Below are 13,223 nucleotides of genomic sequence, written 5' to 3'. Positions count from 1 at the left end.
GGGAGGGAGGGAGGAAGGGGCAGATAGAGCAGGTGGGTCTCAAGCTCTGATCTGGATTTCTATCCCTCCCATTTGGCTTCAAATATGATTTGATCAATTCTTGTCCCCATGCTCATTAATCATAATTGTGCCTTAGCCCAAGAGCCATTAAAACTAAGCCCCAGGAGACCATCAAAAGCAAGTGCTGTGTTCAGAGGAATGTGTGGAAATTGTCAGAGCCAGAAAACAACTGTTGCAAAAGCTTTCTTTGTGTGAAGAAGCCCATGCAACTGGTTGTGGTCCATCTCCAAACCTGGCAGCCTCACCTCAGCTATAAATCTAAACAAATGTGTCCATTTCAATTTGCTTTTCAGTTTGTGCTATAGAAAGAAGCATGGCAGATCATAGAATCGTTAAGGTTGGTAAGGTTGGAAAGACCACTAAGATCATGTAGTCCAACCAATGCTGACGCTACCTGGGCTTGGATTAGACTGGCTCTGAGGACAGTTCTGTAAATAGAGGGTTACAGTTGACAATAGATGGCAATAAGGACAGCTTCAATTGGAAACAAAGGAAAGTCTGAAGGTATGTTAGATTAGCGTGTCTCTCTGAGACAGATTTCATCTAATCCAACTATATCAAAATATGAGGATGTGGGGCACACCTTTGGAATTTGTAACTTTATTGTGGAAAAAAAATCCACCATTAACATATCTTACAAAGAAAGTTGCACTTTGGTGTCGGGCGAGTTTCCTCCCTCACCCCTTTCCCCTGGACAGCAAATGGAAACCCAGAACAGCCAGCCCCTGTCCTTTCTGTTTGGTGCAGAGATGGTTTTCAAGCTCTGCCAGCCTACACTGGTTCCAGCCAGGATGGAGTTTTATTTTCCACCACAAACTTGCCTCTCTTTGTGCCAAAAAACCAGTAGCACCCTGCCCTGCAGCGGGGGAACAAGCCTGTAGCTAAGGAGATTGCTTTGTGCAGACAATGCCTGATACAGAAGCTTTGGAGTTGTGACAATTGCCCTTCAGTTTTCATGCAATAATAGGAGGAGAGAACCAACCGTCCTTCCCCGTTGTACTGGGCACCCTTACAATAAACACACGCAAGGCCAAAGCCAACAGCTGAACCCGAACTGCATGGTAGCCACTTGTCAGCCCTTCGGAAGGAGGAACTGCTGCCTTACTCAGTTCATCCATTTGACCTCTTCTGCTCCATCTTTGGGCTTTGTACATCATTTGAAGGGGAATTTCCCCTTTCCCTGCTAAGAAGAATATTAACAGCACTGGAAAAAAATAGATAATCTTGGTAGTGAATCTTAGTATCCATTGTCTGTGGGCTCTGTGAGCCTTGCTACTGAAGGAGGAGAAACAGAAGCTTCTAAGAGCAGAGAGGGAGATAACCGTATGTAACTTCTAGCCCTTGCTGTGTCCTGAGGGAGCAACTTAGTCAGAAATCCAATGCTCTTGAGAGGGAACAAGAGCATTATCTTTACCCGCAATCAAATGTGAATTAGAAAACAGGAGCCAGTATTCATGACATGAAGACTTCCATGCCGTGCACCTGAAAACCCTCAGAGGATCTGGTCTGTGGGTTTCCTTGCAGGACCTTAAAGCCTTGCAGTTTACGCCAGTGATATTTTGAAGCAAAAGTGCAGAATCTAATCAGCCTAACACCTAGAAAGGGAAGGGAGGAAGGCACTACATCCAGGCTCTGTCCTGGGACAGGACACTAACTGGCTTAAAGACCAATGTTATAAAGGAGCTTTGACCTCGTGCTGAGAGGAGGGACAGTGCAGTACTAGTTTTGTGTAACAACTTTCAGAAACCAGATCCCAGCAGCAAAATGGGAGGTATCTGAAGAAAGGCATATCGATCCAGACAGAAAAGTGGACTAAAGCATTTTTAAAGCCTGGGCAATAGCTTACACTGAAAGCAGCAAGTATGGCACACCCAGTTTCCTAATTGTGGTGAGACTAAGTTAGTGGGTCTGGTTGGTAATTGAGTGAGTTCTGACAAGCCCTGTTGAGCTAAAATCATGCTCCTGTCCTTCCAGCAATTTCTAAGCAGGGGTACTTCTCGAGCAGCCACATTACTGTTTTCCCTTAATGAGGAAAGGTGTGCATGTAGGAAGGAAGCAGGGCAGTCTGTCATCATCCCAATAGGTGTTTCAGGGTAGGCAGTGCCAAGCCCAGGACTAAAGCTGAAACAGGAACAACAACAACAACAAAAAAGTGCAAGGAAAAAACAAAATGTAAAAAAAATAAAATACAGAACAAGAGGGAACGTAAGAGAATGGATCTCCGCATCCTTGGCTCCCTCAGAAAACAGCAGTCTCCTGTGCTGACTCCACCAGTGTAACAGCTTTTGCATGGCTCACTCATCCACCCCCTCTGAAAGCAGCAGCTGTCCAGATGGACAGAAGAGCTCCATGCAGAACACGACGGTAAAGGTTGTCTTTGCTAATTGGTCACCACGCTAAAAGGAGGAGGTACCTCTTTGGGATATCTTTTCTAGGAGAGCCCAGAGGAATAAGTCAGACCTGGGCTCTGATTTCCAGCATAAAAATTTCAACACTGAACTATTTAAAATACCTAAAAACCAAAAGCCGTCTGAAAACAATCTTTCAGTTGTGTGCAAGTCAGAGCCCCCTCGTTTGTCAGCAGATTGTCTGGGACCAAGTCCTCAAGGCCTTCTCCTCTGGGAAGTTCAGCCCACCAGGCAGAGGCAGCCTGGCTGCCTAGTAGCTGTAGAGTGAGAGGGGGGTATCCTCCATCATGTCATCCTAGAAGCAGAGAAGAGTGTGTTTTAATGGGACGTCTGCATGATGTACAGCCCCAGCCTCACCATCCCCACTGTCACAGCGTGGCCATTTGCCCAACCGTCAACATCATCCCTTTGCAGTGGATCTTTGGACACTCACTCTCCTGTCCGGCTGCATGTTTTGGAGAGAAGAGTTGTGTGCATGGCTGTAGAGAACACCACTCAGATTGTGATGACATCTACATGCTTGCTGCTAGCTGCAGGAGGGCATCAGTGCACCTCTGCAAGTTGCTGCCTGCCCAGCTCTGAACCCTTCATATCTTTTTGTATCACCAAAGGTCAAACATAGACAGACAGACAAACTCCCCTGGAACAGAGCATAAAGTTTGCTTTGTCACAGTCACAAAAGCAAATACATCGGAATCCAGGAGAATAGATTAGCAAGGTGGTGTTTCAGGGGAAATTAGGATGGCACTCCCCTCCTCTCTCTCTAACCTCTTAGTGTCCCTTGCAGGGTGAGGGGAAGGCAAAGCTGTATTGGCCACGCATGAGACTTGCCATCTCAATGCAAACCCTGGATGGATGGAGAGAGACCTAAGAGGGAGCAGGATTTGTGATTGGCATCCTTTCTTCTACAAATACCCCAAACGTGGCTAATTCAGTAGAGAGAGAATTGCCAAGCCGCTGAAAGCCAGAAGCGAGGCAGCGCTGAGGCATCGCTCACCATGGGCAGGTCCTGCAGGCGTCGGAACTCCATGCGGTTGTTGTGCTGGCGGTACCTCAGGAAGCCCACCAAGCCCAGGATGCCCACCATGACAATGAAGACGGAGATCACTGTGATTACCAAGGGGTCAGCCCTCATTGCAGGAGAACTTGGGAGCTCTGCAAGGGAATGGGGCCAAATGAGAGTCTTGACAGTTGTTCTGCTCAGTACAACTGAGAGGAAATTTCAGGTACCCCCAACCCTTTGCCACGTTTTGCAAGAGCAGGGACAAGTACAGAGCATTTACCTGGATTTTCATCATCACCAACATCCAACACAGAAGCTTTCTCGTGCACGGGCTCCAATTGCTGCCCCACTGGAGATGTGCTGGTGGGGACGGCAGCTGTGCTGGCAGCAGGAGAGCTGGTCACAGGGAGTCTCATCGTAACAGTACTGGAGGTGCTGGCAGGGGATGTGCTCCCTACAGTGGAAATGGGAGCAGAGGGCTCCACCTCTGTGGCCACTGCAGGGCTCGTTCCTGGCCTGGTTTCAGCTCTTGCTGCTGTGGGCCCAGTGTTCTGCCCATCGGTCGGCTCCATGTGAGATCTGTTGGTTGTTGCTGCAAAATAGGGACAAACAATTATTTCAAAGGATAAAGTGCAAGTGCACTGTGCTGTGGGACTGGACAAGATGGAAGTAGGTTGTAAAGAAGACCTTGGGGGACTATAGGACTAGCAGCTTACTGACAACCCTTTGGTTAGCAAGAGAGTCCTATAGGACAGGCACAGCTGAGTCACACTGTAAGGCACAGTGCTAGAAAGCCCACTTATTTTTCATATGTGGCCTTCACTGCAAACAATCAACATCCAAGCAAGCAGCCAACAGAATTAATGCCACGACTAATGGGACTTGCAGGGAGGATGCTGAACTAAGAGCACCTCTGCAACGCAGTTCCTCTGAACGGGATATTTCTACTTCCCCCCATCTCCAGTTCCCACGAGAGTTCATGGGAGCAGAGCCATTCAGCACCCAAAGTTCCCAGGTTGTGCAGTCATGAAGGGCAGAACCTACCGGGCACACTGTTCAGAGGAGGTGTTGGGGTGGCACTGCTGGCATCGTCCATTTCTTTGGTTGTGCTGAAGGGCTCTGTGACTTCGTGGTCAGATGGATTTTTTTCCAGAGTACCCACTGTTGAGGCAGGGGAGGGGATTTCAGTGCTGTTAGCTGACAAGCTCACATTGTGGTGCTCACGTTGTATGACTGTGATGCCTGTGGGGCTGGCAGCAGTGGAAGTCTGCAGTCTCTCTGTCTTGGTGCCAACCACAGGGGTGGCAGAAATGAAGGCATCCTCCACTTCTGTAGAGTGAACTCCAGTGGCATTGAGTGCTGCAGCAGTCACGTTTATCTCCAAGCCCGTCTCTGGAACAGCAGTAGTGCCTGGGCTGAGGTCAGAGGCTTCCCTGAGCTGATGAGAGGTTAGCACGGTGTTAAGAAGAGGTGACAGCGCCGTGGTCTCTGTTGTCTTCTGTCCCTCTCCTGCAGAAGAGTTATGAAGTGCTGAGAAATGTTTCAGAAATCCCACACTGAGAGATGAAACAGAAAGGCAGGCCAGGAGCTGAATCTACCCAGCCTGTTAACTCCAAATCCAGCGCAAGTTCACACCTGGGGGAAAGGTTCAAATAACTTCTCTGCCCTCCTGGCAGGGACTTGCTGTGGGGAGCCTGTATTTACCCTCCTCCTTCTCTATCATAGAACCACAGAATGGTTGGTTAGAAGGGACCTTAAAGCCTCTTAAGCCCCGACCCCTACCGTGGGCTGGGTACCCCCCCCAGCTCAGGCTGCCCAGGGCCCCATCCAGCCCGGCCTTGGGCAGCTCCAGGGATGGGGCTCTCACGGCTCTCTGGGCAGCTGTGCCAGAACCTCACTGCCTTCTGAGAAAATGGTTTCCTCCTACCACCTAAGCTAAATCACCATCTGCCCTGGCCAGAGGAATTGTAACCGATGTGAGCAGAGCTGTACAGAAGCTGGTGGTATACTTCAGCAGCTGCCTTCATGAGCTATTTATGAGCACATCATCACCGTTGAGTGTGACCGCTGTCATGGGAATGGAGAGCCGCTCCGCCTCCCACTGGAGCACACGGCTGTGAGCAGGACCCCCTCCTTGGATGCGCTCAGCAGTGTGACTGCACGCAGGAGGGAAGCTGCAAAGCTCTCACACTGCCAGCTGACAAACATGGATCCCGTTTGGGTTTTTGAAGGGTGTAAACAGAAAAAAAAAAACAAAAACAACAAAGAAATGTTGCCACACCAGGTCGGACTCTCCAGAGCATTTGGAAACATTGCACGGTCAATATTTTTTGCTATTTCTATCCCAAGTTTCTACCTAAGCCACAGAGGCATGACAGCTAACCACAGAAGAAAATAAAAGCACTGAAGAAAATCTGTCTTTGTGCTCATTCTGTCCGTAGTGGAGAGGCACCCGAGGTGGGTGCCATAGCCAAGAAACGTTCACCCATCGGCAAAGCAGCCCGCTCTGGTACAAAGGCTTACATGAAAAAACTCAGCAGTTTTTGGAATGGACACGGTTATCAGAGCTCTTCTCCAGCTCCAGCACTTACCAGGGCCTAAAAAAAGACACAATACGTCTCTCTCCAGAGCCCTTCGCAGTACCCCAACCAGCTGCAGGATTCCAAACCCCGGAGCTGAGTGACAGAGGCAAGATTCCCCATCCCAGGGCCCCAGTCCCACGAGAGCACAAGCAGCTCAGCCCAGCATGGCACATTCAGAGCGTGAGCTCTCAAGATGAGCACAGGGCAACTTAAAGACCAAAAGCTTAAGCACTTCTCCCTCAGATGTGTCCAGGACCTGGCTGGCTGTGGCCAGAACCTGCTGTGCAGTGTGCTGCCAACCCCGCAGTTCCAGAGCCCAGGCTGGGCATTGCCGAAGGATCTCAGCTGGGCAGAGGCCGGTGCTCCGTAAATACGCCTCTACCTGCCCCTGTGCAGCAACGCACACAGAGCTGCGCTGTTGTTGCAGGATAAACAGGAAAGGCGGTGGCCAGGTGCCCGGCCAGCAGCAAGCCTGGTGATGTGCTGCTCTGAATAGCTGGCCTGTGCTGGGGCTGCCTCCCATGGGGTGGTAAGCTGTAACTGGGGTAATGCAGAGAGAAGATTTGGGGGAAGGTGTGTGGCACGAAGAGCTGAGCAGCACTGAAATGCTTGTGCCACTTTTTGGCTAGGAATAGAAAACCAGAGGGAAGCAGAGGGAGCCCTGCAGAGGGGCTAGCATCCCTGCCAGGAGGTGCCGTGGGGCAATGAGGTTTGTGGGGGGAAGCAGCTCCCCTCATTCATCTGCTCATCTAACGCTGCTCTTCTGGTGGAGATGTTAAAATTGGCAACTATGGGACAGGTTGGGCACGGAACCCGCCGAGGGGCCTTTGGGCATCGCAGTAGACGGCACCTGATTAGCGAGTCACTGAGCCCAGCATCCCAGCTCAGGAAACAAAGGAGAGCCCAAACCGAGCTCACACAAAACCTCCAGCCATTAGGAGGTGATGGTGAGAAGACGGAGAACAAGGCAAGACGCATAGCATGGACAAAGAGATGAAGGACAGTGAGTAAATGCCGATCGCTCCGGGGCAGACAGACAAAAGACCACCATCACCGCGTGTCACCTCCCAGGAGTGAGGGCACACCCAAAGCCACCAGCCCGGCCTCGCTTCGTGCTCCGTGGCTGCTTCGATTCCCACTGCTTTGTCGTGACGGTGGGCACCAGCTGCAGCCTGCACCCATCCAGCTCGGTGCAAGCCCTGCAGAGCAGCGGGGCAGAGGCCGGCCCTGCATCTTTGGTACCCAACAGCTCTGGAAATCGCGGCCTCCAGCCCAGATGCTGCTGCTCCGTCGCTGAGCAATGATGACTTCAGCTATTTATCAGCTACTTGCAGAGGTGCAGGTCAGAGCTCGTCGCTCTGGCATCCTCCTGGAGCAGCTTTGCTTCCTGCACCAGGTGCCAGGGAGGCTGCGGCTGCGCTGCCTGAGGCGCCGTCCTCTCCATCTCCTGCAGACAGGAGGGAACCAGGCCCCTCTGCCTCAGGTAGGAAAGGAAGGGGAGGATTCAGAGAGGGTTCACCTTCCAAGGCACAACAGTGGTCACCCTTGGATCATAACAAAGCAACGACTGCCATGGTGCGAGTGAAGGAGTCAGGCCAGCTGCCGGCTCGCTGGGAAGCAGCGATCTCAGAGCACGCCGGGGCAGGGCAGGAGGGTGTGCGGCTCCCAGCAGACATCGCTGACTGCCGTGACCTCTGTCTGGGAAACAGAGGGGGAAGGAAGAGAGCAGCCTTTGGGGAGGAGGGATGCAGCCCCTGCGTTGGATGAGAGTGGGATACGCTCCCCACTTGTGGGGAAGGGGAGGCTGCAGGCATCACTGATGGACCCCCACACAGCAGTCCGCGCTCCCACCGGCTCTGGAGCAGACGTGGTATAAATATGCCAGAGTGAAGGAAGCCAGCTCTGCAGGAGACAGGGCTGTTCCTGCTGTGCTCTCCCTGCCCGGGCTGCAGGGCTGGGGCCAAGCGAGGGGCTGCGGAAGGTCTGTATATGGATGTACAACATCCTCTGCACCCTCCTTCCTATCTCAGCCAGAAACAGCAGCTCCCCAAAAGTCAAGACAAATCTGACCCCGATTCACCACCATTTCCAAAATCCCCTTTGGAGTAAGCCTGGGGTGAGAGGAACCAGAGCCACGCGCAGTAGGGAAGGCAGTGGCAGCCCGGCACAGGGCTGGAGGAGAGCAGAGCACAGGGTGCAGCCTGCAGCCACTGCTGCAAGAGGCTCACAGGGCCCCCACAAGAGCTGAGCACAAAGAAGGCAAAAGATCCACCCAGGATTTTGCAAGGTGCTGTAGGATCGGGCATCCCTGGTGCCTGCAATGGCTCCCGCGTGGGTCATCACTGCCTGCACTCCCTGCACCCGGCTGCCTGCAGAGAGCACATCCAGCCGCACCTCCCCAAGTGCTATTTTTGTGCACTGTCTGAATTCAGTTCCCGTTGAAGCGTAACAACTCACAAACAGTACACCAAAACTCAAAATTAATACAATATATAAAAAGTAACCCATGTGTATCTCAGCAAATAGATCCTCTTCCTTAGCAAAGTACCCCATTAGGTGTAGAAATTATCTTTTGTTATTATATTTTGATGGTTACCAACCAAGGGTAATTAAAAAACCTCTTCAAGGAAAGAGAGCTGAAGTGTGAATGCAAATAAAGCCAGACGGTGGGATTTAAACCCAAGGCTCTCCCTTTCATTGAGAAGCAGGGCTGGAATAGCTGCTGATTAGACAGCAGCCAGCCCTGACCTTTACATTGTAACTCAGTGCCCAGAATTAAAGAAGCTGAAGGGCAGAGGTTTCAGGTAGGGCAACGGGGACACCACAAAGCAAACCACCACCAGCTTTGGGATCCTGGTCCCACCCTGATACCTCGTGGGACCTCGATGGAGGTGGGATGCCACAAGGTTGTGTTTGCGGCAGGCTCCAGCACTGTCCCTACCAGGGCTGATGCCAGGATCGTCCCCATGCCCATCCTGGCAGACAGGGGCTGAACAGGCTCTATCTGCTGCCAGAGCTCCAGGTATGAGCAGTGAACCAGGTGGGCTAAAGCATAGGTGTTAAGTGCCCAGCACAGCTCTGGGAACCAGCCAGGCCAGGCACGCTGCAAAGGGCTGCGGTAAGAGACAGGAATAGAAAGGTCTCCTGACCCAGAAGCTCCTTCCAGCACAACAGGGCAGGAGGCCTTGAACTGAGCACGGGACGGGGCTCTGATTAGATGCGGTGTGCTGAGCGAGTGCGGCGCTGGCAAAGGACAGCCCAGCGCCCAACCTGCCCGGGCAGGCAGCGGGACACCTCCCCAGGGTGGTGCAGATGCCGGGCATCAGGTTTGAGCCTCCGGGGAGCAAAACATGGGGGCAGGAAAATGTCAGCGCCACCAGCTTGTTTGGTGGCACTGCGTTTGGGATGGGTGGCAGAGAGAGAGTTGTGAGCAGAAAGGAGCAGCCCTGGAAACAATGCTATGAATGCCAAGCGTGGGCTCTTCAATACCAGGAGAAGCCAAAGAACAGCACAGACACGCCTGGGGCAGGCGACGGTGCTGGGAGGCATCGGGGATGTGTGGTAGCACCCATCTGCAGGATCCAGCAGCCCAGGGGCGCACGCATCATGCCAGGATGGGGAGAAACGCATGAAGCTGTGCTACAGGTCTGCATGGAGCTTTTCCTCTGCTCCCCCCTTCAGAGAGGGGGGCTTACCCCAGGTTCCCCAGACAGGGCAGCCCAGGCTGTCTTAATGGCCACCACCACCTCCCCAGGCAGTTATTTCTCACAGGCTGCATGCAGATGCACAGCACCCTGCCTGGCAGGGAGGTGCCCACGCTCCCATGCTGTTCACTTTGTGCCTTGGTAGAGGACTGAGCTGTGACGAAGACACCTCTGCCCAGAGACTGCCTGGAGGTTTGGGGGCAAACATGATTCTCAGAGCCTCCTCTGGGTCTGTGTGTAACCCCAGTAACCACCACAGCAGTAGGAGATCTGGCATCAGCCAGCCCCGGCCATGATTACCACAGGAGCCACAGCTGCAGGGGAGGAAACACTCATGTCATTAGGAGAAAATTAATTAGCCAGTTGCCTTAACAGCGGCCCCATGTCAGCAGGGAACCCAGGCAGTGTGGCGTGAGCTGGAGGAGCCTGGACACCAGGAGTCCTGCCCTGCCCTGCCCCAGGACCTTCCTGGCCACGGGATACCAACTTTGTCTGTCCTTTGTGTCTGCCTCTCTCCCCATGGCATGGAGGAACGTGGCCGGAGGAGGTGAGCGCTGCAGCCCTGTGGAGTCCTGGTGGAGAGGGGCACTCTCCAAGGAGAGGACCAAGCCGTGGCTCAGTGCTGGGTGCAGGGAGCTGGAGCCAGCCAGGCTGGGGCTGCCTACCTCCTTCCCTCCAGTAAAAAGTGGTAAAGCCCTTGTTATATCTGTGGGGTGTGCAGATGGGATTCGTACACTGGTGTTGCTCCCTGCCCTTTGCCATCTCCTCTGCTTGCAAGGCAGCTCGGCACAGGAGAGGGGAGGCAGCGCAGTGCCCGGCCCAAGATTACCCTGGGATTTTGTTTTTAAGGCTGATGGTGCTGGAGGAAGTGGATTTCCGCAGGCAGCAAAGAAAGGCTGCATTGAGAGCCGGGGCAGGCAAAGTGTGGAGGATGCAGCAGTGTTTGGCCCCGCAACGAACACAGAGTGGGGCCGGTGAGAACCGGCACCAGGCACAGGACGGGGATGCATCTGTAGTGCTGGGATGAGCCCAATTCCAGGCAGGTTTGGCTTTGGGGCCACACGCTGGGTGATCCCTTCCACCTCTGCTGTGCTGGTGGGGTTCTGCGGTGTCTCATTAAGCTGAGCTGGCCGTGTGGCTTTTCTTTATCGGTGGCAGCTCTCCCGTGCCGCCTATTTCACAAAATCTTTTCTCTCTCAACTGGGTCTGGGCTGAGGTAGCGGATCCAAGAGCTGCGAGAGCCAAACTGTATGGGTGCCATTTCCTGGGGCCACAAAGGGACGCCGGGATTGGGACGCTGAGCACGAGGCACCGCAGGAGAAGTCCAATGCAAAGTTCATTGGGCCACATCCCTGCGCCTGGGACAGGGCAGCCAGGGGCTCTCAGGAGCCCCCTGAAGGCAGCTCCCTGGGGTGCCCTGACGTGCTCCGAGCCGTGAGATGGGGTGAGCGTGGGGCCGATCTGCTCTCAGCTGCTGAGAACCCCGCAGCCACGCACTGCAGCTGCATTGCCAGCAGCCGGGAGCCTTATGTTACGTGCCTTCCCCGCATAACAGGTGGGTCTGGGGCCACTTCCCCGCGCTCAGCCCTAACCCCGCACAAACGGCTCCCGGGGCTCAGAGCCACAGCCCCGACGGTAGCACCGACGGGTTCATGCCGCAGCCCCACGGGCGGTTACCGGAGACAAAGTTGGTTTCACGCCTTCCCTCCCAGTGCTGTCCTCGCCGTGCTGTGACCCCCCCCCCCCCCCCCGACCCCCAGGGGGGCCGGCCGGGAGCTTTTTGCTTTATTCCGTTTCTTGTTTTCCCGGCAGCCGAGAAGAGGAGCGCGCCCGCTTCCCGCCGAGCCCCGCGCTTTGTCGCTGCTCCGTTCACCGGGACCGCCGGCGGTGCCCCCCCCCCGCCCCCGGCTCGGGGCGCGCTCCCACCGCGTGGCCGCCGGCACGGGCCCACGTGGAGCCGCGGAGCTCCGGCCCGGGAGCGGCCGTCGGGACGCGGGGCCGCCGCTTTGTCCCGCCGCTTTGTCCCGCAGCATCCCCGCAGCGCGCGGTACTCTGCTCAACTTTCGGGGCCCGCGGTTCCCATCCCCGGGTAAGGGCCGCTCCGGCGCTCCGAGAGCGGCGGGACCCCCACCCCTCGCGGCTCATCGCGGTACCTGGCAGGGCGCAGAGCAGGCAGCAGGCGGCGGCGAGGCGGAGCAGGGCGCGCCGCGTCCCCTCCATGCTGGGCCGATCCGCGCTGCCTCCGCCGGCGGCACCGGGGCGGGACTGGGGCGGGGCGGGCGGCACGTGGGGGCGGCCCCGGGCACGGCCGCGCGGGGCGGGGGCCGCCGCCACTCCCAGCGCCCCCGGCCCGTCCGGTCCCCGCTCGGCCCCCGGCACCCGCCGTGCGGTCCTTCCCTGCCCCGGGCATCCTCAGTCCTGGTACCCCCGGCGCCGTCCCTCGGCATCTCCCAGTCCGGTCCCGCATCGTTTCTGGCGCACCCAGAACTACCAATTCCACTCCACAGAGGGATGGGGGCGACGCAAAGTGGCATCGCGCTGGAGCCCTTTGCTGCCTTAGGATGCCCGGAGCTGTGAGCAGTGCTGGGATGGGGTGCCCCGGTATCTCTGCCCTGGACATTCAGCGTATCCGGGCTCCTGGAGGCACCCCTGGCTCCGTGTCCCTCCTGGGCTCTGGGCAGCCCCTTCCAGGCACTGTGAGGGCCACTTCCCAGATGTTTGCTGGGTGAAGGAAATCCCAGCCCGAGCACAAACCCGGATGGCCACCAGGTTGTCCCTTCCTTCCTCTGGTGGCATTTCTGAAGAAGAAGCCCTGCTGCAAAGCTGGCCGTGGCCAGTCCCCTACAGCCTGTGCTGTTCTCTGGAAGGCCCCAAAATCCCCACTCAGTTCCCTTTGCCCCACTGCTTCCTCTCCAGCCCCAGTGCCCCATGTGCAGCTGCCACGAGCTCCAATCTGCCCCCACCCAAAACCACAGGTTTGGGGCTTCTCCTGTGCAACAACACCCTCTGCCCATGGCGGATTGCCGGGTCCCTTCTGTCCCATGGCGTAGAGGAGGAAGGTAGAAATGGGGACTTCGTGCCCTGAGTGGTTGCTCCTTTTGCACCTTCCTCTTTCAGCATGGGAGTCTTGGTAGCTCTGCTCCCCATCAGGGAGAGGTGGAAGGGAGCAGTGGCAGTGGGACCATACCCATAACATCTCACCCCCTTCCTCAGAGATTTGTTTCTGGCCACTTACTGCCACCAAAAGAAGATGTACTGTTTTCTGGCATCCCGTTAAAGAAGTAACTAGGCCTTTGAAAACTTTCCAGTTCTTAAGGGGAATTATTTTGCATGTATTTACAGCATTTTGGTAGGCTGGGAGAAGCTGCAGAGCAGCCTGGCTGTGGTTGTGCCTGGGGTGGTGCACAGCAGAGGGGAGCAGATGGGGCACACCTGATCAGCACGTGGACCAGATAGGTTTGAGCAG

At 55.3% G+C, this 13,223-nt stretch overlaps 1 protein-coding gene across 1 annotated transcript; it reads right to left on the bottom strand.

Annotated features, from left to right (window-relative positions):
* Window positions 1-644: 644 nt before the first annotated feature.
* LOC771811 (mucin-5B-like) lies at window positions 645-12,013 on the bottom strand. The gene is made up of 5 exons (XM_015291277.4): window positions 11,911-12,013; window positions 4,516-4,980; window positions 3,752-4,063; window positions 3,466-3,623; window positions 645-2,763 (listed from the first exon to the last, which is right to left on the bottom strand). The coding sequence occupies exons 1-5, from the start codon at window positions 11,975-11,977 to the stop codon at window positions 2,719-2,721; spliced, it is 1,047 nt and encodes a 348-aa protein (XP_015146763.1). The 5' UTR covers window positions 11,978-12,013; the 3' UTR covers window positions 645-2,718.
* Window positions 12,014-13,223: the final 1,210 nt, after the last annotated feature.

Source organism: Gallus gallus, chromosome 8, assembly GCF_016699485.2.
Source record: "Gallus gallus isolate bGalGal1 chromosome 8, bGalGal1.mat.broiler.GRCg7b, whole genome shotgun sequence".
In the NCBI taxonomy this organism is placed as follows: domain Eukaryota; kingdom Metazoa; phylum Chordata; class Aves; order Galliformes; family Phasianidae; genus Gallus; species Gallus gallus.
Note: the sequence above shows the minus strand (reverse complement) of the source record. Positions and strands in the feature narration are given on the sequence as shown.